Genomic DNA, 26,360 nt, shown 5'->3' with positions numbered 1-26,360 from the left:
ATAGTGTTCCTTTATTATCCATGATTTGATCATTTCCTTTATTATCCTTTCATTTATTATTATGTTTGATTCGTTTTTATATTTTCCTTTATTATCCTTCATAAGAATTTCTGCCTCAAATCACTAAAAAACTTAAAATGCCAGATTTTTCGGTCCATCGAATTCAATGAATTTAATTCAAATTTTGTCCAAATTTTGTCCATACCAATTTTTGTGAAGAAAAGTATCTTTTATTCCTCTTGTGAATCGTAAAATTTCAAAACTCCTCCTGCTGTCCATCTGAAATAACTATGTACATTTTTAAATGAGTTTTAGTAAATAATTATGCAATAGTAGCGAGTTCAAAAAGAGTATCAAACATAAAAATTAAGAATTTACACAAAAAATATTTGTCTGGACTATAATCACAGATTTTGTATCTGCAAAAGAATATAAAAAAATGCTAATTATTAAAGTAGAGTCAGTGTAGGTATTTACCTATGATATAATCATATTCTTCTTGCGGAGTATCCACAGTGCCGTATGAAGATTTTTTCCATTGCCAGAAAAGGCTAATCATCACTCCCACAATGGCCAAAAGAAAAGCTGTAAAAAATATATATAATAAAAAAAATCTGTTTAGTTCAAATCCAGTAACAAACATTATCAATTCGAAGTTTAATTTATTTCGAAAAAAAAAAAAACATTTCCAAAGTACTAATTTATTAGCGAAGCCAGCATTTCGATATTGAAAGTCTCCATTTTAGGCCAACGAAACAACCCATGACTCACTGGGTCAAGTGGTAAGACAGCTATATGAGTTGCATTACCTTGTAGAGTAGGCAAAGGTGTACCATGCCGAAAGATCAGCTATATTAGCAGTCTCACGAGAAGTATGATCATAGGGGCTCGTATAATTGCAGCAATATTAGGACGTTTGCAGTGACGAAGTTCACCTATATATCGGCGCAGACAGACCTTGGGGGCTTTAATCAGCAGTTACTGTGGGATAATACCAGCAACAAAAAGAATAAATCCTAGCAGAAGAATCTCCACAATCAGGACCACAGACATCCGGTCCACCACGTACTCAAAAATCATAAATCAACGTTGCAGACAGTCCATTTCATCAACACAGTTTCACAATTTTGTTATGAAAAAAAAAATTGTGAAACTCTTTGATGTGGTATCTTCGGAGTCAGCAACTCCGATCTGCGGTGTCTCAACCACGGACCTTAAAGGAGTTAAAGGATCTGCTGGATACGTGTTGGTACCAGATACCACAAGACACGTTTAGAAATCTTGTAGCATCCATGCCTCTCCGGGTACGAGCTATTTTGGCTGCACGTGAAGGACCAACATCATATTAGGCAGGTGGTCATAATGTTTTGGCTCATCGGTGTATGTGTTACGCTTTTAACCTAATGCAGTCTCCAGTTCTCTTACAGAAGCTACAACTTCATGGCTTACCCCTCCTCTGTTAACACTTACTGGCAAGTTCACCAGAGTTATTATTATAGATTAGAACTCCGCCTCCTTTCCTTTGCATGTCTCTTCAGGGATCCCACAAGGATCATTGCCTAATACTCTCTAATTTTCATCGTATTCTCAATCAATCTATTTCCTCTTTTCAAGACTACATTTTTCTGACAGCAGGTTCTGGATTCCATTGTGAAATCAGTGCAGTCTTAATCTCATGATAATAAATTTATTAAAAGCGTTTCATACAGTTCCTACTTTATTCGCCCTAATTGTAATCCTATCTTCTTCTTCTTCTGCTGCTCTATGGGAAATAATACCACTCATTGTTGTACAAGACCTCAAGGATCTCGATGTACTCTTTGCTTCTAGCTTCAACTTTCTCAATCACTTTAAATGTATCGTGACTCTTTGCAGTGCGGTTTCTACGAATCATCGAAAGATTTTTCTACAACTTCAAATGTAACAGACACTTCCAAAAAATTATTTTCTTTGCTCCTGACAATATATAACTCTTACCACCGCAAGAACTACTCCATTTCTGTAAGCAGTTGTTTTTATCTTTTAGTTTATACTAACTGTATGGACTATACCCTTTAACACATGCATAGTAATTTAGGTTGCGAACGCAATAAACTTAAATCTTTTCGTTCTTTTGTCTAATGAGCAGAAAAATATTCACAGGATATTCCACCATAGCGATCAGAACAATAAAAGCATGAAGATTCTCCCTTTGCTTTTATTTTGTTTTAACTCTTATGTGGTTCATCTTATCGAACAAATCTAGGTCACATGAAGTGCTTCTGTTCCTCTCATAGCGTGGTTGTCAAGGTTACACAGCGGCCTCGTAAATGCTGTAGAAGGCAGAGATGCAATTCTCTCGTGTTGAACTTTCAGGTTATGTTTTCCAAGGCTCAATCAAGCACACATACGGTTTCCTGGTTATTAGATTTATTACGGGCGGTAGGTGAGTTGGTGTGCACACACATACTACCCTTCCCAAAGTGTTGGAACATACCCAGACAGCAAGCGCATAACAAAATTAGGCTAGCCAACACACGTGCACATTTGGGATAAACAAGCTTACCCTGCGGAATTTTTGCAACATGCATTGAAAAATCTGTGGATATTTACAGAGACATCCTGCAGCTAACCCCTTGCGAGCAGTGCAGTAGACAGCATCGCTGATATCTCTCACAACTTGTGGAAAAGGCAAAGATACGTTCCCCGCTGAATAATAGAAAAAAATGTACAGAATCTAGACCATGTACACTGGATAAAAGTATTGCAAGTTGCTATTTATGTGTAATAAAATTTCATTATATTTTAGAAAAATGTAATTTTTCCAATTTAATTTTCAGTTTTTTCATATCGCATCATCCCATATTGCACAGTATTGAATCATCCTTACTTTTGAGCTATAATATTTTTAGCAGGTCAGTCAGCAGTGAAAGTTAGGTGTTAATGATAGAGGATTCACTAGTTCCTGTTAAAATGGCTGAATTAACACAAGGAAAACGTAAAGCTATTTATATAATGATGCACAATGCTAGAATAGCTAGTGATCGGAAGCTACCATTTCCACATTGTCGAAATGATTTAGAGAGGAAGAAACTATAGAAAGGATGGCTAAAAGTGGCCTTCCTAGAATTTATTCTGTTTGGGAGGTCAGAATTCTAAAAAGGTTATGTCATAATGATCGTTTTGCTACCTCAACAACACCTGCAGGTGAATGGGAACAGTGTACTTCAATTGATGCAAGCAGCAGGACTTTTCGCAGACGACTGGTTTCAATGGGATATAAAAGCCTCTAGACCCAAGAAGAAGCCTCTTATGACTACAGCTATGATGATAAAACGTCTAGGTTGAGCCAAACACTACAAAAACTGGCCTAACTGTTGATTAATGACGAAAAGTTATTTTCAGTGACGAAAGTCATTTTTCGCTGCAATCGGATGCACCATTATTAGTTCGACAATGTCTTGTTTTGACTCAAAAGCATTCTGGTTCTATGGGGCTATATGTCATACAAAGGAACAGGACGGCTTCATTTTGTTCAAAATACATTGGAGTACATTTTGTTCAAAATACATTGGAGTACATTTTGTTCAAAATACATTGGAGTCCTGAACGATAAATTGGCTGACTATTCTTCACCCGTAAAGGATCATTTGGCATCATCAGAATGTATTTTCCATCACAAGACAGCACCACGCCACAAAGCTTAAAAGGAAAATTTTCATATTCTGTTATCCGCTTATCATTTATTTTTAGCTAACATGTCTATAAACAAATTCACTTTAATATTAGATAAAAGAAGAAACAACAAAAGATAGCATTACAGTCTTTCCATGGCCTGGAAATTCACCTGATGCTAATCCAATAGAGAATCTTTGGAAGGAAATTGGCAGAAAAATTTCTCAACACTGTCCAAAAAATAAGATTCAGTTTATGGTAACCATTATTAAAGTATGGTATTATGTAAGAGTTGTGCCGATATCTAGTGGATTAAATGCCTAGGAGAGTAAACGCAATTATCTTGAATGCACTCCACTTTGTTCCAAAGTGAAGTGCATTCAAGATAATAGCGTTTGAATTGAACTGAATTCCAATTCAATTCATGCTTTTACAGTGCTGTAGTTTTCTGAAATTATTCCCTGTGCAATGTATTGAGAAGCATAGTATTCTCATTTGGTACAATATATGCTATTACCGTAAAATGTTATAAAAATTCAATAAGTATTTTATATTTACTGCATTAGTGAAGACAAAAGAAAAGGAAATACATATTCTCCCTTTACTTTTCATAAGTAGACATAAGAAAAGTAAAGAGAGAATCTCTCTTTCTTTTCTTATGTCTTCATTCATGCAGTTGATAAACACACGAAGGTCCAACATATATCACATATGTTGGGCCTTCGTGGGTAGCAAAACAACTGCAAAATTCTTGTGTATGAGCTAAGGCAATCTCATAGAGATTTGTGGGTAGATGGAGTAGGTGTAGCCCGTGACTGGCAACATATAATGCCAGTCTAGAGTGTCGCGGACATGTTCGGTTGTACTGAAGTCTGGGAATCTGGCTGGCCGTGCAATAACGGCCATACTCTCCCTCTCTAAGTACTGGTTCACTAAGAGAGTTTTGTTTTAGGATATGTATTATTGTCCACTAAAAGAAAGTTTGGATCAGTTGCTCTTTCCAAACGGCAAAGTATAGATCAGAAATCTTACCTCGATGTCGCCGTGGTGGGTGGCCAAGGCTACTACCATTATAACCTGAGTCCCGAGCAACGTAAACTCTTACTGAATTCAATCAATTCATTGTATATAATTACGCAATTCAATGTATATATTTATATTATGTATTTTGTAACCAATGTTCTGTACATTCAATGTTCTCTATCTCTATCTATAGTATACTCAGTCGTTTCCCCACTTTCTAGTACTTTATTTTATCTATTTATTATTGTTACTTTATTATTTTGGTTTATTGCGGCAACTTGTCTTTATAGTACATTGGTAACCCCTGGCGCGATGAGAGTTCATGATGGGAATAGAAGATCTGTATGGACCCACTACTGATTCCAACACATACACCACTGAAGCAAAATCTCCCAACTAATCACTATCGAAGTCAGTACTATAGGATGAACATGGACTACGAGAATGTTTAATTACACCCTCGAAGTGAGAGACACTCTAGAGAGAACGAGAGAACTCGTGTCATATCGCGAACACATATATCACCACCTTGAGTTGACTTTTGAAGGATGACGCTGTCTCCTCAGGCGATCTTTACAAACCGGTTTTGAACTAACGCTTTCTTAACTCAGTAATTTTTTCTTTTTGTTTTTGGTCTGCTTTAATTATTGTGCAAGTTAATATTTTACATATTGTAGCGCAGAATACTTTAGAAAGTATCATTGTATCATAGTTAGTATTGTATTAAGTATATCGTTGTATTTTTATAATTTTGGGTGTCTTTATTTTGGGATAGGTATAAGTAACGGAGAGCCATTATACCATACGTGCTATCCAAGAGGGCTAAACTATAGACCTGTGATTCAATAATGTAAAAGATCGCGGAGTCTGCGGTTAAGGCTATGATACAGAACCATACTGAAAGAATGGCATTCTTAATGAATCATGGCATGGTATAGTAAAGAGGTAGTCTTATTGACCAACCTAGTTGCGCCTCACGGTGGCACTGTGAGGCGCAACTTCCCCACATCTTCGTCTTCCCCACACTGGGTAGAAAACGCCAGTGTTCAAATCCCGTCAGTGATGCAAGAAATTATTATGGGCTTTTTTCAATTCATGGGTTCGTCTCAGGCGAGGATAGCAAGTGTTTTTTTTTTTTTTTTCCTCCAAAATTCGAGTTATTCGTCCGGCAAAACAGTCACACCGACCAGAGAACGCACGCGCAGTTTATGAATATAATACACATGAGTGAATGAGGTTGTCCTTGGGTAGCCTATTTTTTTTTTTTTACAAACCTAGTTAATTATTATAACAAAGTCAAAAATATTTGGATGCAAAAGAAACACCACCTTGACATTACCTTGGTTTCAGCAAAGCTTTTGAAATGGTTCCCCATGAAGGCATATTATATATACTGGAGCAAATTGGAATTACTGGTAAGATCATTCTTTGGTTCAAGGGTTGGCTATAAGACAGGAGATAGAGAGTAATCATAAATGGACATTACTCGGGTGGATATTGATATCTATATCTATTTAGGACTAACGATGTTCACTTCTGTTTCTTATCTTCCATAATGGCACTAATGAGAGAGAGTGCAACGGAAGTTGTCAAATTATTAATGATTTAAAGGATGATTAACGACAAGAACCAGGCCATTTTGCTTTAGAATGACTTAGAACGATCGAACAAATGGCCTGAAACATGACAACCGAAGCGTAGAATACTTTAGAGTTCCTGGTATTTGAAGCTCTGCTATAGCAAGGCCAAAAGAAACTAGAAGGTTTCTAACAGAATGGTTTGAAACCTTACATTAAACTATTAGGTTCCCAAAATATTAGGAAGCCCAAAAAGGTGATAATCACATGAGACTATAAGGAATTTTAGATTTGTCTATCTCCCAGATCATCTCTCGCAATGTTGTGACAGTGAGAGCTATCATGAGGACTGACATTATCCTGGAAAAAACATCCTCCCATAAACGAGTAAGGGTTTCAAACCGCATAATCACATGAGACTATAAGGAATTTTAGACTTATCTCCCAGATCATCTCTCGCAATGTTGTGACAATCAGAGCCATCATATGAAGACTCACATTATCCTGGAAAAAAACATCCTCCCATAAACGAGTAAAGGTTTCAAACCGCTTTTGAAACCTTACTCGTTTATTCCAAAAGCGGAAACGAGTAAGGTTTTAAACCGCTTTTGAGGCGGAGATGATATCTTTTCAAGATATCATTCCCGCCTCAAAAGTTTAAAGTTCTCAAAAATTTAAGTTCATCCATTCATACTACTCTGCCTTTTTATATCAATTTGCAATTCAAGTTCAAGTAAGTTAAAGCAAGTAGAAATACAGAATCAAGTTTAGTCCGATATAAAAATACCTGTAGATAAAATCACTGGTGTGCTTCTGCTAATAGTTGTCTCCTACTAAATACTTCATAAGAAAATAAAACTTGTGCAGTCCCCCATAGTTGTGTAATCATAAGTTTTGTATGTGTAATAAAATCGTAAGTTTTGTTGTCTTAGACGATATTTTCTTGTTGTATTAATCTCTGAGGAGTGACCACTCTGAAATAAAAAAAAAAAATTAAGAATGCTTCACTGTCTCATTTAAGTTTATCATTATAAATATGCCGCTACTTCAAAATGTAATTTTCCTATCTGAAAATTAGAAAATTAGTTTTAAAGAATCCCAGTGATATATTCAGGAAAATGAGAGAATCAGCCTCAACTATGCTGCAAATTTTAATAATTTTAAAAATTAATATTAACCAAAGCATCGTATACAAATATCTTCGATAAGATCATTAGTTTTCTTTAGTGTGATTCAGAAGAAGAGAGCTTTCTTCTGATTACACTCATTCTCTACCAACATGCATTGGGCCAACGTTACTTGCATAATTACCTGAAAAATACATACCTGTGTCGACTGGCAGCTTATTCCCCCGTCCTACTCTTCCCCATGTTGAAAAATATATGAGGATCCCAATAATCATTCTTTAATAATAAGAAATTGCTCAAATTAGCTTGTAAAAAAATCCAAGAAAGTGAAGGTGACTGATTTATGAACAACATGCTAATATTAGACAATGTTACACGCAATCTAAAGAGATTAGATGCTAGCATAATGTCAGCTAATAGATTAGTTCGCTATTTAGATAAGCTCAAACTCCGACGCGTGTTTATTGGTAGTGTTTGGGTTTTACAATAGCCATTCTTTACTTCACGATGCCTTCCTTCTTTTTATTTCAAATTAGTGTCCCTTCCAGACACTACAATGGAACAAACAACTATCTTAAAAAGCAGTACCGGGTTCATGATAGTCTGCAGAGAAAGAAACCTGTCCCACAGGACTTTAGACATTTCTTTTTTACATTACCTAGCTCACTTCGTTTTCATTTTAGGTCGAATGAACTGGCAGCAGCTTTCATAATGTAGCCTTTCCTCCCCATTTCGAGCTAAGACCATGGCAGAATTACATACTCTGTGAAAATGAAGTACTTTTGAGTATATTTATTTACATTTTTGCAACTTTTTTGTTACCTAGACACTTATTTTATTCTTACCACGGAGATCAGGTATTTGTGATGATATTGATAGCTTGAACAGCATCAAGCTACAAATATGACTGGAGCAAAGTAATTTTAAACATATGAAGTTATACTTTTTATACAAATACCGTGTATGGAGGTACTTGAGTCTTCCTGATGACTTTGGTCAAATTTATTTTATTTTTTCATTTATTTAAATTCTATTCGTACTAGGATCAATTTGGACTCAGTATTACTAACTGTTTAGTTTTTTATTGGATTCGGTAAGCGCCTGTAAATCTATCTACTGTACTTAGCGCATCTACAGAGTCATGTGCTTTTGTGATTAATGTTCCCCTTTTTTTCGTCAGCGATATGAAAGACCTTGGTGAAGGTATGAAGAATTCTGTGTGATATTGCAGTCGATCATGCACCTCATCTTTTCGGTGAGAAACTTGCGTTCTCCGCAGTGCTCATTCGCAAGCCCAAAAAAAGGTGATAATCATATGAGACAAGTCTGAATGAGGAATTTCAGACGTCTATCTCTCAGATCATCTCTCGCAATGTTGTGACAGTCAAAGACATCATATGAGGACTCACATTATCCTGGAAAAAACATCCTCCCATAGGCCCTAACTGTTCCCTAGGTACAAATTTAGCACAAAGAACTTGCCATTGGTGTTTTATAGTCTAACGAAATATGCCTGCATAAATTCTGCGTAAACATATAATTTAAATTTTTGTACAATATTATTTAAAAAAATAACATTTCGTTTATTTTCCTTTTATATTCTCAAATTCCAGGGGATAATTATCTTACCTTGCTACTATAATATCCTCATAATAACAAATTATATTCATATGGTTACATGTATATCCTCATAACAACACATTATAACATTAATTTCTCTACGAGAAATGATTATGTGATCAGAAATGAAATAACGCACCTTTTTTAAATATGTGTCGAGAGACCGTAATTTCCATTTTTTAACAGTGTTTATTATCCTCTTTGCAAATACCAATGAAAATATATCCAATTTTCGATTCTTTTATGCAATTGCACACCTCTTTCATCTCAAACCGCACTTTGTTAACAATTCCAAACGCTAGTTGTCACTGCACAAGTATAAGTCGTTCTTCTGAACGTTCGTCTGCTGCAATGATATAGAGGGCACGGATTGTGATCTCTTCGGCAACAGAATTAAAAGATTCCTTAAAAGTGCACAAGTAATTCTAAAGTATTGAAGCGAAAGATAACTATGACAAGCAAATTTTATAATTTATTTGCATTTTGAACAGGTAATGCAGTGTCATTAAGTGATAGAAATGGTTATCACAGACGAGAAAGAACGCGTCTGCGAACGCTATAAACTTCAGGTAAGCTAAGCAGAGTTTTTTTTGATATTTGATTAAAATTTAGACAACTTTTTTTGATGGATATAAATTCTATAGGTTTAACTTTCCGTTGTCTAGAATCCTAGTTTATAAATCGTAACCGTAATACAATTTGTGTGAGACTTAATAGTTTACAGCGGTAGGCATCGAAAGTGAGCTGGTAGAGAGATTATGGAGTTTTGATGAATCCTTATTGTATTTATTTCAATTTATTTTTATTTGCTGTTTAAAATTCTGTATAGTATATTATAAATTGTATAATATTTAATCTTTTAGCAACCTATTATAAATTGTACTGTTGAATAGTATCCCTCAATCTTTTTTATGACACGATCCACCTAAATTGCAAAAAAAAAGAGAAAAAAAAACCCGATTGATTGTTTTAAAATTTCATATCCAAACTATTTTTGATATGAAAAGAGAATTGTTAATTAAACATAATTCACAAAAAGTACCCATCCTTTAATGCATATGTTTAATTTAATCTCTCAATTACCATATCAAATTATCAATAAAATTAAGAGTACATTTAGCTAGTATTACTTGATATTATTACGCGATCGAAGCACATACATAAGAAGTACATAAAAGTGTACATATACATAAGAAGCACATACCTGATGGCCCTTATGTATGTGCTTCTTTTTCATTTGAAATTTAAATTTCCATTTTGCGTTTTAATTTTTTTATTATTATTTTTTCACAGAATGTTACGAAATGCCTGTCAAAAAACGGAAGTGGAATGATGAATATGTTGATTTTGGCTTCACCTGTGTGACAGAACAAAATGGAACTGAAAGACCCCAATGCTTGATGCTTTCAAGTTGAAAAGAATTCGTTATGATCAGAAAGAAACTCTTTCATCATATGGGTTTGCTCCTCCTGGGAAACTTTTTCTGGAAGTCTCCTACAAATTTTCATACAGCTTGCCAAAGGAAAGAAGCTCCACACGATCGTAGAAAGAGTAGTGAAATCCTGTGAGCTGGAGATGGCTAAAATCGTGCTGGGAGAGGAAGCTGTGAAGCGATTGAGTCAAGTGTCCTGGTCCAACGACACTGTACGCCAAAGAATTAAAATATGAGTGAGGACATAACAACCCAATTTGTCAGCGAGATTAAAAACAGTCCTGCAAAAATCAGCATGCATCGTGATGAATCAACTGATGTTTCAAATCAATTGCTCGTATTTGTACACTATGTTCATGAAAAGAACATCAAGGAAGAGTTTTAGAGAGAGAGAGAGAGAGAGAGAGAGAGAGAGAGAATCACGAAAAAAAATCTGGATTCGTTGCTCTGGTCAAGGCTCCACATATGTGTTGATCACACACTGTATTCTACATCGCCAAGCTTTGGCGTCCAAAACATTGCCAAAGAAACTTAGAAAGAAGTGATGAGAATAGTTGTGCAAACAGTCAACTTTATTCGTGGACGTACATTAAATCATCGGCTATTTCAAACATTCTGTTATGAGAGTGGAGCGGAACATAATGTTTTACAGTACCACATAGAGGTACGTTGGCTAACTCGTGGCCGTGTTTTCGCATGTGTAGTGGAACTTCGGGATGAAATTTTTTAATTCCTCAAGCATCAACAATCCCCTATTGCAAATCATTTTGAAGATGAACATTTTATTGTTAGCCTGGGATATTTGGCTATTTTTGGTCTCCTCAGTGATTTGAAGATGTCGATGCAGGGAAGGGATGCGGATATTATTCAAGCCAGGGGAAAGCTTGTGGCATTTACGAGGAAATTAACTATTATTTGGAGTCGCCGTGTTGAAAGCGGAAACCTGTGAAACTTTCCAATCCTTGACGATATCCTTAGTGGAGATGGTAATACATTGCCTGTGGAAATACTTCAAGAAGTCAAGAACCATTGAGGGTTACTTCTCAGATAATGATCTTAGCATGGAATCTGTTTGGATCATGACCCTTTTTCGTTTGATGTCTCTACGATGAGTGACAACGATTCAGCAAAGGATGATCTAAAAAAAACCAAACTATTATATTTAGGCCACCCGAATAATTAAATTCATATGCCGCGCTGTGTGTCTTATGTCCGTTAATTCCGTGTTCTATGGTCGATTTGTCTGTTTTGTTGGACGAAAAGCTCCAGTTTCTGGGGGGGAAACCTTGCTGTCTACGCCTGAGACCGACTAACTCAGCCACGAAGTGAAAAAAAGACCATTAAAGTTCCTCGCGTCATGGACGGGATTCGAACCCGGGCCTTTTCCACCCGGTGTGGAGAGGACGGTGACGATACCACTGTGCTACCCGCGCGGACAACAAAGGGTGATCTCATTGATTTCCAAGAAGACCCAAGAAAGAAAGCTAATTTCGAAGAGGCTGGGATGGACATCAAGCAATTTTAGTGTGAGCAGATCGCAGCTTATCCTAGCATGGCAATGAGGGAAATTAATGTTTTGGTTCCCTACACAACTACTTATCTCTGTGAAACAGGATTCTCTGCATTATTGAACCTGAAATCAAAGTCAAGAAATCGACTTGATGTGTCAGATAACATGGGAGTAACATTGTCAGAACTGTACCTCGATTCCATGTTTTTATTGTACAAAAACAACAACAAAAATCTCACTAGTTGTAGTTAGCTTGTGTATTTGTGATTTGCCGTTTTTATATAAATAAATATGATAAAATCCTTATGATTTTCTTTCAGCTGTTCTATTCCTAGCTATCCATATGCAAAGTAAAACAAAGCTGTTGACATCTTTTGAAGTCATACTGGTACCTTATTGGACTGGTGATGATGATGGTTTCGACAACTGGCCAAAAGGGTATGGAGACATATTGAGCAATCCACTGGGGATCTGTAATCGTAAAAAGGTTAAGAACCCTCTCTAGAACCTTCCAGAAACATTACGACCTTTCTGCCGCACGTTTAACAATATTCTAGAACATTCGGGAACATTCTCATGTGTTGTAGAAAGCTCCCGAATGCTCCAAAAATATCCCGAATGTTCTAGAAAAAAAATAAAAATAAATAAAATAGATGGAAAAGATGAAACTAACTACAGGTTCTGGTTTTCGGTCATTAACCTACGAACTAGTCTGTAATCAAGTCAAAAAGGAGGTCAGGCAAGCTAAGACACCTTTATGAGAAATCGTTGGCAAGGATATAAAGAAAAACAGCAACGACTTCTTTACTTATGCAAACACTCGAAGGAAGGGGATGAATCTCATCAGTCCACTTGATATTGATGGTTCAACTGTTGATGATCCTGCTCAGGTTTCTGACAAACTGAATGATTATTTTTATCTATATTCAGGTGAACACAAGAAATTCTGTAGGGAGGTGGATGCCAGTAGTTTATCAAACTCTAACACGGAGTTAAATGAATTTTTTAATAACTAAGAGGAAAGTGGAAGAGAAACTGTTGAAATTAAACATAAAATGTCACCTGGGTCAATGGGATCTATCCAGTATAATGATGGTACACTACTACAATAGGATCTAGAAAAATTAGGCTGAGAAATGCAATTGAAGTTTAACATTTACAAATGCAAAGTACTGAATATCGGTAGCAGTAACAGGTAAAAGAAACATACTAATTGTGTGGTACTACTCTCACAGGGTAGTGGAAAATGAAAACGATCTGGAATAACTGTGTAGTCAGATATGAAGTTCTCTGAGCAATGCAAACAGGCTGCCAGGGCAGCTCACAGGGTTTTGTCAATGATATACAGGAACTTTGATAGCAGGTATAAGGATGTGATTATGCCTTTGTACAGGGCCATGGTCAGGCTGTATCTTGAGTACTACATACAGGTTGGAGGCCGCATTTTTGGAAGTATATAGATTTGCTGGAACGAGTATAGAGAAGGGCAACGAAATTGCTAAAGTGAACAAAAGGGTGCTCTTACCAAGAAAGGTTTCAGTTCTGCAAATTGTAGCACCTGCAAGGAAATCTGATTGAGGTGTTTAAGACCTTGAATGGATCGAGTAATCTCAATGTTGATGGTATTCTTCCTCTTCTGAGACTACACACATGAAACATAAAATCAAATTGAGGAAGGATGGTTGTAGAATAGATGCACAGGTCTGCCTTTAGCCAGCGGGTGGTTGAATCCCATCAGGATTGAGTTGCTTAATCCATTCAAAACCTTAAACATCAAATCACCTCACAGATGTCTAGACTCCAGATGCAACAATTTGCAGCTTTTCTTGCTAAGACTCCACTTTCGTTCCATTCACCAATCTTGTTGCCTTTCTTTGCACTGTTCCAGTAGATCTACACTTTCCTAAAATGAGGCCTCCAGACCTCTATGCAGTATGCACAGTACAGCCTAACCATTGCCTTGTACGATGGGATAATCACCTTTTTATATTGCTAGCAAAGCTCCTGTATATTATTGACAAAACCCTATGAGCTGTCCTGGCAGCCTGTCTGCATTGTTCAGAAGATTTCATACCTTACATAATTAGCCAGAGGTCTTTTTCATTTTCCTCTACCTTGAGTGTAATATGACAGCTAGTACGATAAACTGGGATTACTTAATGCTACTTACATGCAGTACCGTGCATTTGTCAACGTTAAACTTCAAATGCCGTTTCTCAGCCGACCTGCCTAATTTTTCTAGATCTTGTTGCACTAGCGTATCTTGACTACTGTCATTAAACACCCTGCCAGCCACTGTATCATCTGGGAACTTAAGACATGTCTAATATACCTTTATCAATATCATTAATAAATACAAAAAAAAAAAAAAAAAAAAACAATGGACCCAGCACCGAACTCCACTAATAACATTAGTACATGAAGAGTGGCATCCATTGATAACTATTCCTTGCCTTCTCCCACTCAACTATCCCTTTATACATAGCAGTAACTAGCTTTTAATACAATACTGATCCAATTTATACAGGAGTCTTTCACGTGCAACAGTATCAAAAGCTTTCCTAAACACCATGTATACGATATCAAAATTATTTTTATCATCCACTTGCTTTGTTACTACATCATAGCATCTAATAGATTGGACATACAAGATCACTCTTCACAAATCCATGCTTTACTGCTGTATAATTGCATTCCTATCAAGATGGTCCTGCATTACTTCTTTGACAAGTGACTTCATTATTTTCTCCGGAACAGGAGTTAAGCTAACAGGTCTGTAATTACTTACTCGTGTCACCTTTTGATCCCCCTTTGTGAATTTGGGATACATTTGCACATCTTCAGTCTATATGGACGTCTCCTGAATCCAAGGATGCTGTAGTAATTATGGCTAAGGATTTGCTTGCTTACTTCACCGCCTCTCTTAATATAATTGGATATGTCCCATCCACCCCAGGTGCCTTTTTTATGTGTAGTTTCAACAATTCCTCTGTTATCACAAAATCATTTAGCTCCCTGTTAGAGTGATGAGTGATAAATTCTAGCATCCCCTTCTGTAAAGAATTCATGTGTGAATGGGGATTCAAAATACCTATTCAGTTTGTCAGCAACCTGAGCAGGATTATCGACAGTTAGGCCGTTGACAGCAGGTGGACCAAAGTGATTCAATCCCTTCCATTTTTAATATTAGCAAAAAAGCCTTTGCTGCTTTTCTTTGCTAAAAGCATCTTGTAATGTTTCCATTGCTTCCCTAAACTTCCGTAACCTTGGGTATTTTCCACATTGGGTAGAAAATACCCAAGTATAATTCTGTCAAAATTTATCAGTGATGCAAGGAATTTTTATGGACTTTTTTTAGTCTGTCTCAAGTTAGAATACTGTGGTTTTTTTCCCTCCCTGAAACTCAGTTTTTTGTCCCACAAGCAGCAAATCAAAAACAGAACACATACAATTTAGACATTATATAGGTGCAATATGACCTAAGTTTTTGATGCACCTAAAACCTTATGACAGTCCAATCCCTAAATGCCTTTGTGACTTGATTGCAGACTAGTTTATATCTACCATAGGCCTCTGTATAAGCTGATACTTTATATGGATTCCATGCAATTTTCTTCTCTGGCACAAATCTTATCAGTTCATCTGACATTCATTTAGGTATAAGCCTTGAACAGTATTTCTTAGTTGGTATGAAAACCCTGGTAGCTTCTAAGATTACTTCTCTGAATGCTTTGCATTTAGAATTTGCTGTTGGTAACATCATCAGTTGGTCCTACATTTAAAAATTGTCTGAAACCACTATAGTCACCCTTAAGAAAGCAAAAGCACTTCCTTTTACTCCTGATAGTAGTTTTTAGGTGAATTCCACATCAGCACACTCTAATCACTATCCACTTGGGTCTTTTACTTGCAGATTTGTAATTCATGAAGAATTGTTGCTGATAATCCCATCACGAATATTGCTCCTTGTTGCCTCTCTAACATACTACTGTAGATAACAGTTATACAATAAATAAATCCACAAAAGCCTTGTTAGTGAATGAGTGACCAATCAACAAGTTGCAGTCAATATCTGTTAATTTAAAATTCCCCATTTTAAGATATACTTATTTACTCTTCCATTCTATTTCTCTGTATAACTGTTTGTTATACTCAGCAGGTCTATAACAACATTTATGCTTATTTTCATTTTCCCTGTACTTATGTTACTCCAAAGTGACTCAGCATTGCACTGGCCATCCATGTTTTATCTGGGTACACTGGCTTAGATTTAATGTTTCCTAAGAGCATCACCCCCCCCCCGTTCTGTGTATTTTTTCTATATGCTTTCCCTGTTCAAACTCTGCATCTCTTATGTCTGAATGACACCATATCTCCAATATTCCTACGTTTGCATTTGATGAATTGATCACTATTTCTAATTAATCAAATTTATTTACAATTCTCCTAGAATTAGTATACATGCAATTATATATGGAGCTGTTGTTCTTACTCTTAGTTATTTTAACACATCCATGTATTTACTTGTTCAATGATCACAACAGCACTTGAAATCCTCAACACCTTGCTTTCCAGACTGCTGCACGTTCTAATAACAGTGCAAGAATCACTTTCACCTCTGTCTGTGGGTCTAGCTAATTTACACTGGTGTGCAAAATTTAAGGACCAGTCAGGTTTTCACTTCTAGTTTCTCATAGTAGTGGCTTGGATATGGGAAAAAACACACCAAAGGAACCTCGTGAGGTACAGAAATGATGAAGGAAACAACACTGACACAACGGAAACAAAACGGTACAGAGGGACTTTATTCAAAATTGGAACATAGCACTGGCTGTCATGATACAGATGCATCACTACCAAAGATAGAACAAAGGGACTATCTCCTACTGAAGGTAGTCTTCAGTAGGAGATATGGCTACCACTAATGTCTTTGCAGGCTTTGCACTGCCTGTCCATACTTAGAAGAATGTTGTTAATAAGTTCTTGCGGTAACATCGTCCATTCCTCTATCAGCGCCATCTTCCGCTGGTGAACATTTGCTGGTGAGTCTATGTGCCGCTAGGAGTCTCCCCAGATCGTTCTATATGTGTTCGATGGGATTTAGATCGGCGGAAACGGGCAGGCCAATCCATACGAACAATGTCCTTACTTTCCAAAAGCATATCAAGAGCTGCAGTGCGATGGGGCATCGCGTTATCATCCATAAACACGAATCGGGGCCAATGGCACCTCGGAACAGATGCACATGGGGAAGGATTACCTCAGTACAGTAGCGTGTACCAGTTACACTACCGCCTTCCAGTATCTAGAGTTGCGTACGTACATCCAAGATAATGTCTCCCCAGACGAGACCACCTCGACAACCATATCAAACCCTTTCAGTGATATTTGCGGGGGGATACCGTGTGCCAACCTCTTGCCAGATTAGCTATCCACAATCGCTGCTTACACTGAATCTACTCGCATCAGTAGAGAGTACCTTAAGTAGATTTTGTGGTTGTAACCTTTAGAAAGTGTTGATCCTTAAGTTTTGCACACCAATATAGTATGTGTACCCCTACCCCAAGCTAACAGCTTTCCAACCCACCTAACACTGCCTTGATAGCATCAGCAAATATTCTTGCACTCCTATTTAAGTGTTTTTCATCGCTATAAAAACTGTCTCTCCTGTTAACAAGCACAGACCATGCCAAGAAAATTTCTACTCCATGAGCCTTGCGCAGTCTCTCTATAGCCAAATTGTAGACACTTTCAAATTTAATCCTAACTCTCAACTTTTTGCCAACTAAATGCTGAGGAAGATGCATAAAACATGAGAAAGAAAAACCAAGTATTATTAAAACCATATTTTCAGAAGTCAGTGAAACTATATTTTGTGACATGCTAGTTTTAAACTCGGGAGATGTATAACACTTTAATGCTTGACATCACAACAGTGTGAAGGAATGGAATGAAAGTGGCCTACATGTTGGACACTGCTGGTATAATGTACACCGATGCTATCTGGTACCAACACTTAACCAGCAGATACTTTAACTCCTATAAAGTCCGTGGTCGAGACACCGCAGATTGGAGTTGCTGTTCCAACACAAACCACAAATGCTCGATGGGATTGATGTCTGGGGAATTTGGAGGCAAGGGCAATACCTGGAAGTCTTCCTCATGTTCCGTGAACCAGTCTCGAACAATCCAGGCAGTGTGGCATGGCGCATTATCCTGCTGAAAGACGGCACCGCCAGAAGGGAAGACCGTTGCCATGAAAGGGTGTACCTGGCCAGCAATGATGTTTAGGTAGGTGGTAGACGTCAGTGCCCAGCACATGGATGACTGGACCAAGGGTATTCCAGCAGAACATCGCCCAAAGCATGACACCGCCGTCACCAGCTTGTTTTCATCTCACAGTGCATCCAGGCACCATCACTTCCCCAGGTAAACAATGTGCACATATGCGGCCGTCTACATGGTGCAACAGAAAATGTGATTCATTAGACCAGATAACATTCCAATCACTCAAGGTCCAGTTTCGATGGTCGTGTGCACATTGTAGGCGCTGTCGTCAGTGAACTGTGATTAGCATGGGCACTCGAAGCAGCCTGTGGCTACGCAGCCCCATTTTCAGCAGGGTTTGATGTACTGTGTTGTGATGCTACTCACATCACCAGCATTACAATTACAGGCAAGTTGCACCAGTCGCCCTTCTGATGCCACGTACCATTGGGAGAGTCTTCGCTCACCTCGAATATCGATGAGCCGTGGTTGTCCAATGCCTCGCCAGCAGTTTGTGGGTTTCCCCTCCTCAGGCCACTTTCAGTAGGTACTAACACCACGGCTGACCATGAACACCCCACCAGCCATGCCGTTTCAGATATGCTCCAACCCAGTCGTCTGGCCATTACAATTCGGCCTTTGTCAAACTCACTTAAGCCCGCTGCCTTTCCCATTTGAAGAACAAGAGTAACACTGATTAACAGAGCTCAGTATCAGGTGTTTTTTATGCTATGTCCCTGTGCCATAGTTCACTGCAGTTGCTTCGATTTACATAAAGACTTGCTGATCATGTTTTGGCTCATCGGTGTATATGGTTCAGCAGCTTCTGAAGTTTCCCTCAACTCAGCATTCATGAGGTATACAGTACTCTGTAAAGAGCACAGAATGTGTGAATTAGTGCGTGTATTTGTGTAGGTTAGTGTAAGATGCAATGTTACATTGTTCATCTGGTCACTTTGCCGAGGGACTTGTGGATCGCCACCAACACCATAGATCAGCATGGGGAGCCAGGCTCGGTTAGTAGGAATGATACTCTGGGAGGGCTAACCCCAGAGCTGACAACCAAACTGGGTTTCACTCCTATTAGCAAAAAACAAGAAAGTATGGCTACAATGGGCTCAGTTTCACCAACCCTGGAGGATTAGAAAAATGCTGCCTGGTTCCACACTAGTTCTTGCTGTTTTACTTTAATGGTAGGACCAGAACATGGCAAAAACAACAGAAATCCATGCACCAACCTGTCAGAAGTCAACAATGCAAGCTGGTAGTAGTGGTGGTAGTGTAATAGTGTGAGGACTTTTTATAGGGCATGTGGTGATCCCACACTGTTAGTACCAGTGTAGCAACATATGAATGCTATGGATTCATTCACTGGTATCAACTGATTTTCTGCTACCAGTTCTTAGAAGATAGTGCATTTTGCAAAGCCAGAATTGTACAGACCTGATTGCAGGAACATGAGTGAATTTAGTCTACTGCAGTCGCCTCCTCAGTCAACAAATCTCAATCCAATATACAACTGTGGGAAACAAGGACTAGTATCCCTGAGATAAATATTCAACACTGAGTACATGCCACAAATCCAAGCAATAAAACGAGACCTACTCACTATTAGGTAGGTGTACCTAATAAAATGACCGCTCGTATTAATTTTAACATAAATCATTGTCTTATGATAGTCTGCAATAAAAAGCAGACTGAAAAGTCTGCTTTTCTTTTCCCCACACCCTCAACTTCTACTTTGGTATCTTTCTTTTGTAGAAATTCTTCAATGGAATGAAAAAGTCTGGTGTCTAGCCTATATCCTTTGAATACTTCCTGTAATGAAATCTTATTCAACAGCATAATTATCTCTCAAGTTAACAAGGCACGTCTCAAGATACTCTAGCTCTCCACTGAAATTGAAGCCTCGACCTTTTCCTCCAACCACTGAAACTTCTTTGGACATTACCTCTTTTTCGACATCATGTTCACTACCCACTATTAGTTATTGCACTATGAAGTTTTTGATGCAGTTAGTATCCTTGGTGAAAATCAGAATCAAGGAGTCCCCTTGTACTTCTCTGACATGCTAGAATAAATAACAATCATTCAGGTAGTTCAGGCAACTGTTATGATACAGCATATTTGCACTCTACGAATTCCAGCCTATAACAGATAAGCTGAAGCTAACCATGGCGAGGTACTCACACCTGCAGTCCCATTCAAGTTGCTTTAAGAGTTTCGTCATTTTCCTTGGAATCATTTTGCCAGTAACACAACAAGACTATCATTTGGTCTGTAACATATATCCACCATACTATACTCTAATGTAATTTTTTTTAAATAAATGTGTAAATAAAATGAAATGTTGTCAAAAGTACAATGGTACAACAAATGCCGGTCACTCCATGTAATGATGTACACTTTTGGCTAAAAAAGGAATCACCTTTCATTTTTCTTAATTTTCAAAGTTTTTTTTATTAAAGTAGGATCAACTCTTTTACCAATTCTTATTAAAATATTTTCTCTTATGTACAGAAATCAGAAAACTTAAAAAATATTTAAAGAAATTTCTAGAATATTCAAGAACATTTCAGAAAGGTGTAGAAAACTCCTGAATATGGTAGAACATTGCAGAAGATTTTTGAATGTAGTAGAACATTGTAATTCTAGAAGGTAGGAGTACTGCTTCAGTATTATAGAAGATTGTGGGCAATTCTAGAATGTTTTGTGATAATATAGATTGAGGAGTAAGAGCTGTAACTTATAAAATCGAGCACCTCATTCAGAAAGAGTGGTTGGCATAAATTTTGTGTTTTGTGATAAATATGGCAAAAATGAATGAACTGAGTATTGAAAAAGAAGTGCTGTTATAATTCTTTTTAAAGAAAGTTATTACATGAGAAGTATTGGCAAAAACTAGGTGTTTCATTTAAAGGAAAAACCACAATCAGGGCAAATGCAATGGAAGCACAAGATAAGACCATAACACTGATTTCTAAATGCAATTGATGACTTACTGTGCCTGAAATCAAACTGAGTTCAATAGGAAGAGAGAAACTCCTGCATCTACATTCACTGTAAAACTGTCTTAAACAAGCAGGCCTTCATGGTTGTGTAGCAGTCTGAAAGCCCTTATTAAAACCAGAAAATTGAAAGAAACAGTTGGCTTGGGCTAAGAGTTGACAATTAAGAGTGGAAAAATGTACTGTGGACAGATGAATCCAAATTTGAAATTTTTGGACCCAGGTGTAGAGTTTATGTGAGTTCATGGATGACATCATCAGAAGAGTCAAAGGAATTTTAAGAAAAGAAGGCTATAGAAACATTCTTGAACATAATGCAATATCCTCTGAACTTTGACTTGGTGGAAGAAATTTTATATTACAATATAATGATCTGAAGCACAGCTAAGCTGTGCAATGCCTTTCCAGCAACTAAACAATAAGGAAGGGATATTGCAAATTATGTGGTTACCCCAATCGCCTGACTTGAATGTAATAGAGCTTTTGTGGGATCACCTAAGACTGTCAAGTCTGCTAAATTTATGGGGAACCTCACAGATTGCTTGGGATAATGCTAGTCAGGACACTATTATAAAATTCATTTCCAGAATGCCACATATGTGTAAGGCAGTGATAAAATATTGTGGAAGATATTTCAATGAAAAATCAATATAGTTGTTAATATTAATCATTTCAATATATATATATATATTTTTTTTTTTGCTTAACTTTTTCAATAATTAATAAAAAATCTTAAAACACTTTGTAGAGTATCATTTTTTTTATATTAAACCTTAACATTGTCATAGCTAATTTTAAAAAAAATAACAAAATTGTTATAAGTCATGATTCCAAACTTTTAGGCAGGAGTGTATATTTTTAGCTTAATGTAAACAGCATTGTTACTAGTGTCACAGCATAAACATTTTCAGATATTAAAGTGTTAAATCTTTATAAATGGATATATCAGTCTGTTTCTTTGATGAACATGTTTATTCAATTTTTTCTAAATTTTTACAATCTGCAACAGCCAAGAACAATTTCTTAAGCTTCATCATAGATTCTATTTATGATTCCTTGGGAAAATAATACTTCAGTTCAAAATTTACTTTCCAGCAAACAGTAAATGAGTTTCAACAAATAGAACACAGGAATATAATTGCTTAAATTTTCACATCAATTACTCACAACACATGGAAGCACTATTCATAGTTTTATATTTACACACAGATATTTACAAACATGAGAATATCAGATCAAAATCAATATTTCCACTTATATATTAATTTAATTTGGAAATGTGCAGTCTTAAAACTCATGCAATTTTAATATGAAACTTTAGTGCTAATCTTTAAAATATAAAAATGTGCACAAAACTTTTAAATAGACTGCTGATTGCAAGCTTCTGGAACAGTGACTCATTTGTATGTTGAATACCTTTGCAGTGCATTTACTAAATGTGTACACCTAAAGATTTCAAGGAAGTTTTTGTTACGCATTGTTTTTTTAACCTTGATTCAGTGATAAATCATGCATTGATTTAACACTGAATAAGAAATAAATCCTGAAATATTGTTAAATGGCTGGACAGCACACACAGAAAATGCATACTGCATGCATGAAGCAATGCCATGCATTTTCAAAATAGCAAGGATTTATACATGTGGGATCCAAAAACTTATTTTTACAATCTTTGATTGTTAACAATTTTCAAAAACTGTTAAATTCTTCCTTCTATTATTTAATGTGTTGATAGGACATTTCAGGTTGTTCATAAAGAATTAATGTGTAGTATGAATAATACTAATCAAAAGAATTGTAATTTTATTCTGTATAGCGGATTACAGTTTATGATAATTACACCAAAAATTCCACATAATACAACTCAAAATTTAGCAGAATTCCTGGATTCAGTATTGAATCCTATCATCAAATCCAATGAAGAAAGAAATTGCACAGGAGGGTTTTTCTCCCTTTTACAGTTTGTTCCAACTTTCATTCTTTTCTTATTGGGCCTGATCAGGGCCAGATTTAAACTTGTGGCCCTAAGCTATAACATGTATGAGGTCCTACTCTTTTACAGTTCGCCTGTGACAATATTAAAAAAGGATTTTTTAAGATGGAGTGAGGCCCCTTGTAATGTGAAGCCCTAAGCTGTAGCATGTTTGGCTTATATGTAGATCCGGCCCTGGGCCTGATAACAGGAATAACAATGGAATTCAGAAACACTTGTCAATTAAGTAGTTATATTATGTGGGAGTTTCAGCTTATTGTAAACTATAATCTGCTATATACAATAAAGTTAGTATTTTTCATACTTTATGTTTACATCACTATTATTTATTATGCATGTACATTTTCCCATTTTGATCAAGGAATGAATGGTAGGAATCAGAAATCACTAACTATAAAATTTTTATATTGACTTCACTTATATATATATATATATATATATATATATATATATATTATATAAATTAACTTCCAAAATTTAACTGGACACCTGTTTTTATAGATAATTGGACATTCACAGATAAAGTGACTGAGACTGGTATATAACAAAGGTATGGGTCACATAAGTTAGTTTACTTCTTTATGGCATACAAAGCTGGGCTGACTGATTTCAAGAAGGGGGTTATTGTCAGCTGTCACATTGCTGGATTGTTGATTCTTGCAAATGCTGGTAGCTTACACCAATCAAAGCTCATAGCCAGTTATTTTATCATAAAATAGAAGCACGACAGTACGACTATCATCCAGCAACATACAGGAAGATCATGGAAGCACTCCACAAAACAAAAGGGGACTCAATAGGGTGGCACAGCAATTTCATCAGACATCTCTGCAAAATATCAAATAGGACTTGAAGGTATCAACAGGGGATGAGGTCTGTATTAACACATACTACATATGGAGCTTCACAACCTTGGTTTTTATTGGAGAGTAACGGTGCATAAGCCAAATGGCACCAACTACAATTTGCAGTCTTGCCTTGTATAGTGCAATGAATGCCATAATTGGTCCACAGAGCAGTGCAAACTGGTTCTACAGAGAGATGAATCTTGCTACATCCTATTCCAATCAGATGGGTGGATGCGAGTGTAAAGCAGCGTTTCTCAAACTGTGTTCCGCAAAACACTAGTGTTCTGTGAGATGTGAACAAGTGTTCCGCAAAAAATCGTAATTAATAATTAAAAAAATAAAATAAATTTTGCATATTTGTAGCGTACACCACTTTTGTATCATTATAATATTTAATAATTTTTTTTTTTTTCGGTTAATATACTGGCATAGCCTAATAATCAAATAGGCCGTGGAACACTTTATTTTGGTGGTGAAGTATGCATAGAGGTAATGACACCTACAAAAAAGTAGAAATATAGTGATCTAATATGCCATTCGTATGCAATTTAGCCTGGAGTACATGGGTTGGAGGAGAGGAGGAAGGGAACCGATATCATAACCAAACTCACTTCCTTGTATAAATTTTTTTTGATAATTATTAGTATTTTGAAATATTATTACTAAAATATGTGACCATAGATTTGTGGTTGAAAAAAGGAACTTTAAAACGAGAAGCAAAGTACTTCTAGTAGTGCAACTTGCTCGATGAAAATGAACACAATATTGTGACACTTCAAAGTGAGGATGAACAAATTGTAGCTTTTTGTTCCCCAGAAATCCGAAGTGAAAAAACATGAACCAGCTAATAAAAGACCAAAACGAAAGTATAATGACAGTTATTTGAATTTAAGCTTTACATGTGTTGGAAATAAAGATGCTCCTGATGCAGTGTGCCATATGTAATAAAATATTAGCAACAGTTCTTTGGCTCTCGCTAAACTTGTGTTTCGTAAGGGTTTGTGAATATGTTGAGAGATGAAAAGTGTTCCGTGACTAAAAAAAGTTTGGGAAATGTTGGTGTAGAGGATGCTGGGAGAATGTTTGCTGGTAGAGTGCACTGTGCCAAGAAAAGAAGTTATGGTTTGGGTTTGTTTCTCATGGTATGGAATCATGAATGCCAGCAAGTACCTTAATTTTGGGTAATTCTATGCTTCCTGTAATGTGGCAGTTCTTTGGTACAGACCCATTTTTGTTTCAACAGGATAATGATCCATGCCACACTACCAGTGCTATTCAATAACGGTTCATGGACATGAATATACAAAAGTTGGAAAGGTGAGTGCAGAATCCTCTTGAACTCTACAGGATGAACTGGAATAGCACGTAAGGGACAGACCAACACGTCCCACATAGGTGGCACAACTAGTCACTGTTCTGCATGAGGAATGGAGGGCTACATTTGCTGCAATCTGTTGTTTGGTCATGTAAAGCCTGCACAAGGGGGTAGATGTGTCATAGAAGTCAAACGGATAATATGTGAGTGTCATCAGTGTGAGTGAAATGAACATCTGTTTGGAGACTTTTCAGAGGACTCTGTACATCTGTTTTGGTTTCCCATATCTGTGCTAACTGTTTTTCAAAATATTAATCATTTAATCTGTTACCTGTGCTAAACAGGTAACAATTTTTTTTTTTTTTTTTTGTGTAATGAATATTGTAGAAGGTAAAATATTTCAAGTATTGTTTCAATTTATTAGTTATTATAAGTTAATTAAAAAATGAATTTCAGTTGTACAATTTTTATATAATGGTAAAAAGTTAAAATACTGGGCAATTTATTTTTATCTTAAGATTTTGCTGGTGTTTCTTAAATATAATAAGCAGATTCACATATTTCAATAATTTAGGTTCAAAATTTCATAATTTTCATTTCTTAACATGTTTTAACTTTTTATTGTCATATATCATATTTTTGAGCTAATTTAAAAATTACCATGATTTCTATTTGTATTTTGTGATTCCTAGCTCTATGGTCCTTCATGTTTATGAGTGTGCAAAATCAAAACACATGCCAAATGAATTATTAAACCTAGATTCCATACTTATTTGATAAAATAAATTTTATGCGAGCACTATGTCAAATAAATCACAGTCAGAAATATAGCAATTGATGAAAGAAAGAGAATTACTTCAAACTTCTCACTTAAATACTAGAAATGATTGTTGAAAGTTATAAAGACATGGTGCAATGGACAATTTGAGGTGAGTCACAAAGGAGCGGCTATGTATGTTGTCTATTCATTCATCCCATGACACGAT

At 36.4% G+C, this 26,360-nt stretch overlaps 1 protein-coding gene across 1 annotated transcript in view; it reads right to left on the bottom strand.

Moving 5' to 3' along the window:
• Positions 1-26,360, bottom strand: part of LOC150082158 (neither inactivation nor afterpotential protein G-like) — a 74,214-nt gene that overhangs the window by 31,929 nt on the left and 15,925 nt on the right. The window contains exon 2 of the mRNA XM_090380440.1: positions 478-585. Within this exon, the coding sequence (XP_090236566.1) occupies positions 478-585 (108 nt within the window). The remainder of the gene's footprint in view (positions 1-477; positions 586-26,360) is intronic.

Source organism: Mastigoproctus giganteus, chromosome 8, assembly GCF_048544385.1.
Source record: "Mastigoproctus giganteus isolate SK-2022 chromosome 8, ASM4854438v1, whole genome shotgun sequence".
Taxonomy (NCBI): domain Eukaryota; kingdom Metazoa; phylum Arthropoda; class Arachnida; order Uropygi; family Thelyphonidae; genus Mastigoproctus; species Mastigoproctus giganteus.
This window is presented reverse-complemented; position numbering and strand designations above follow the sequence as displayed.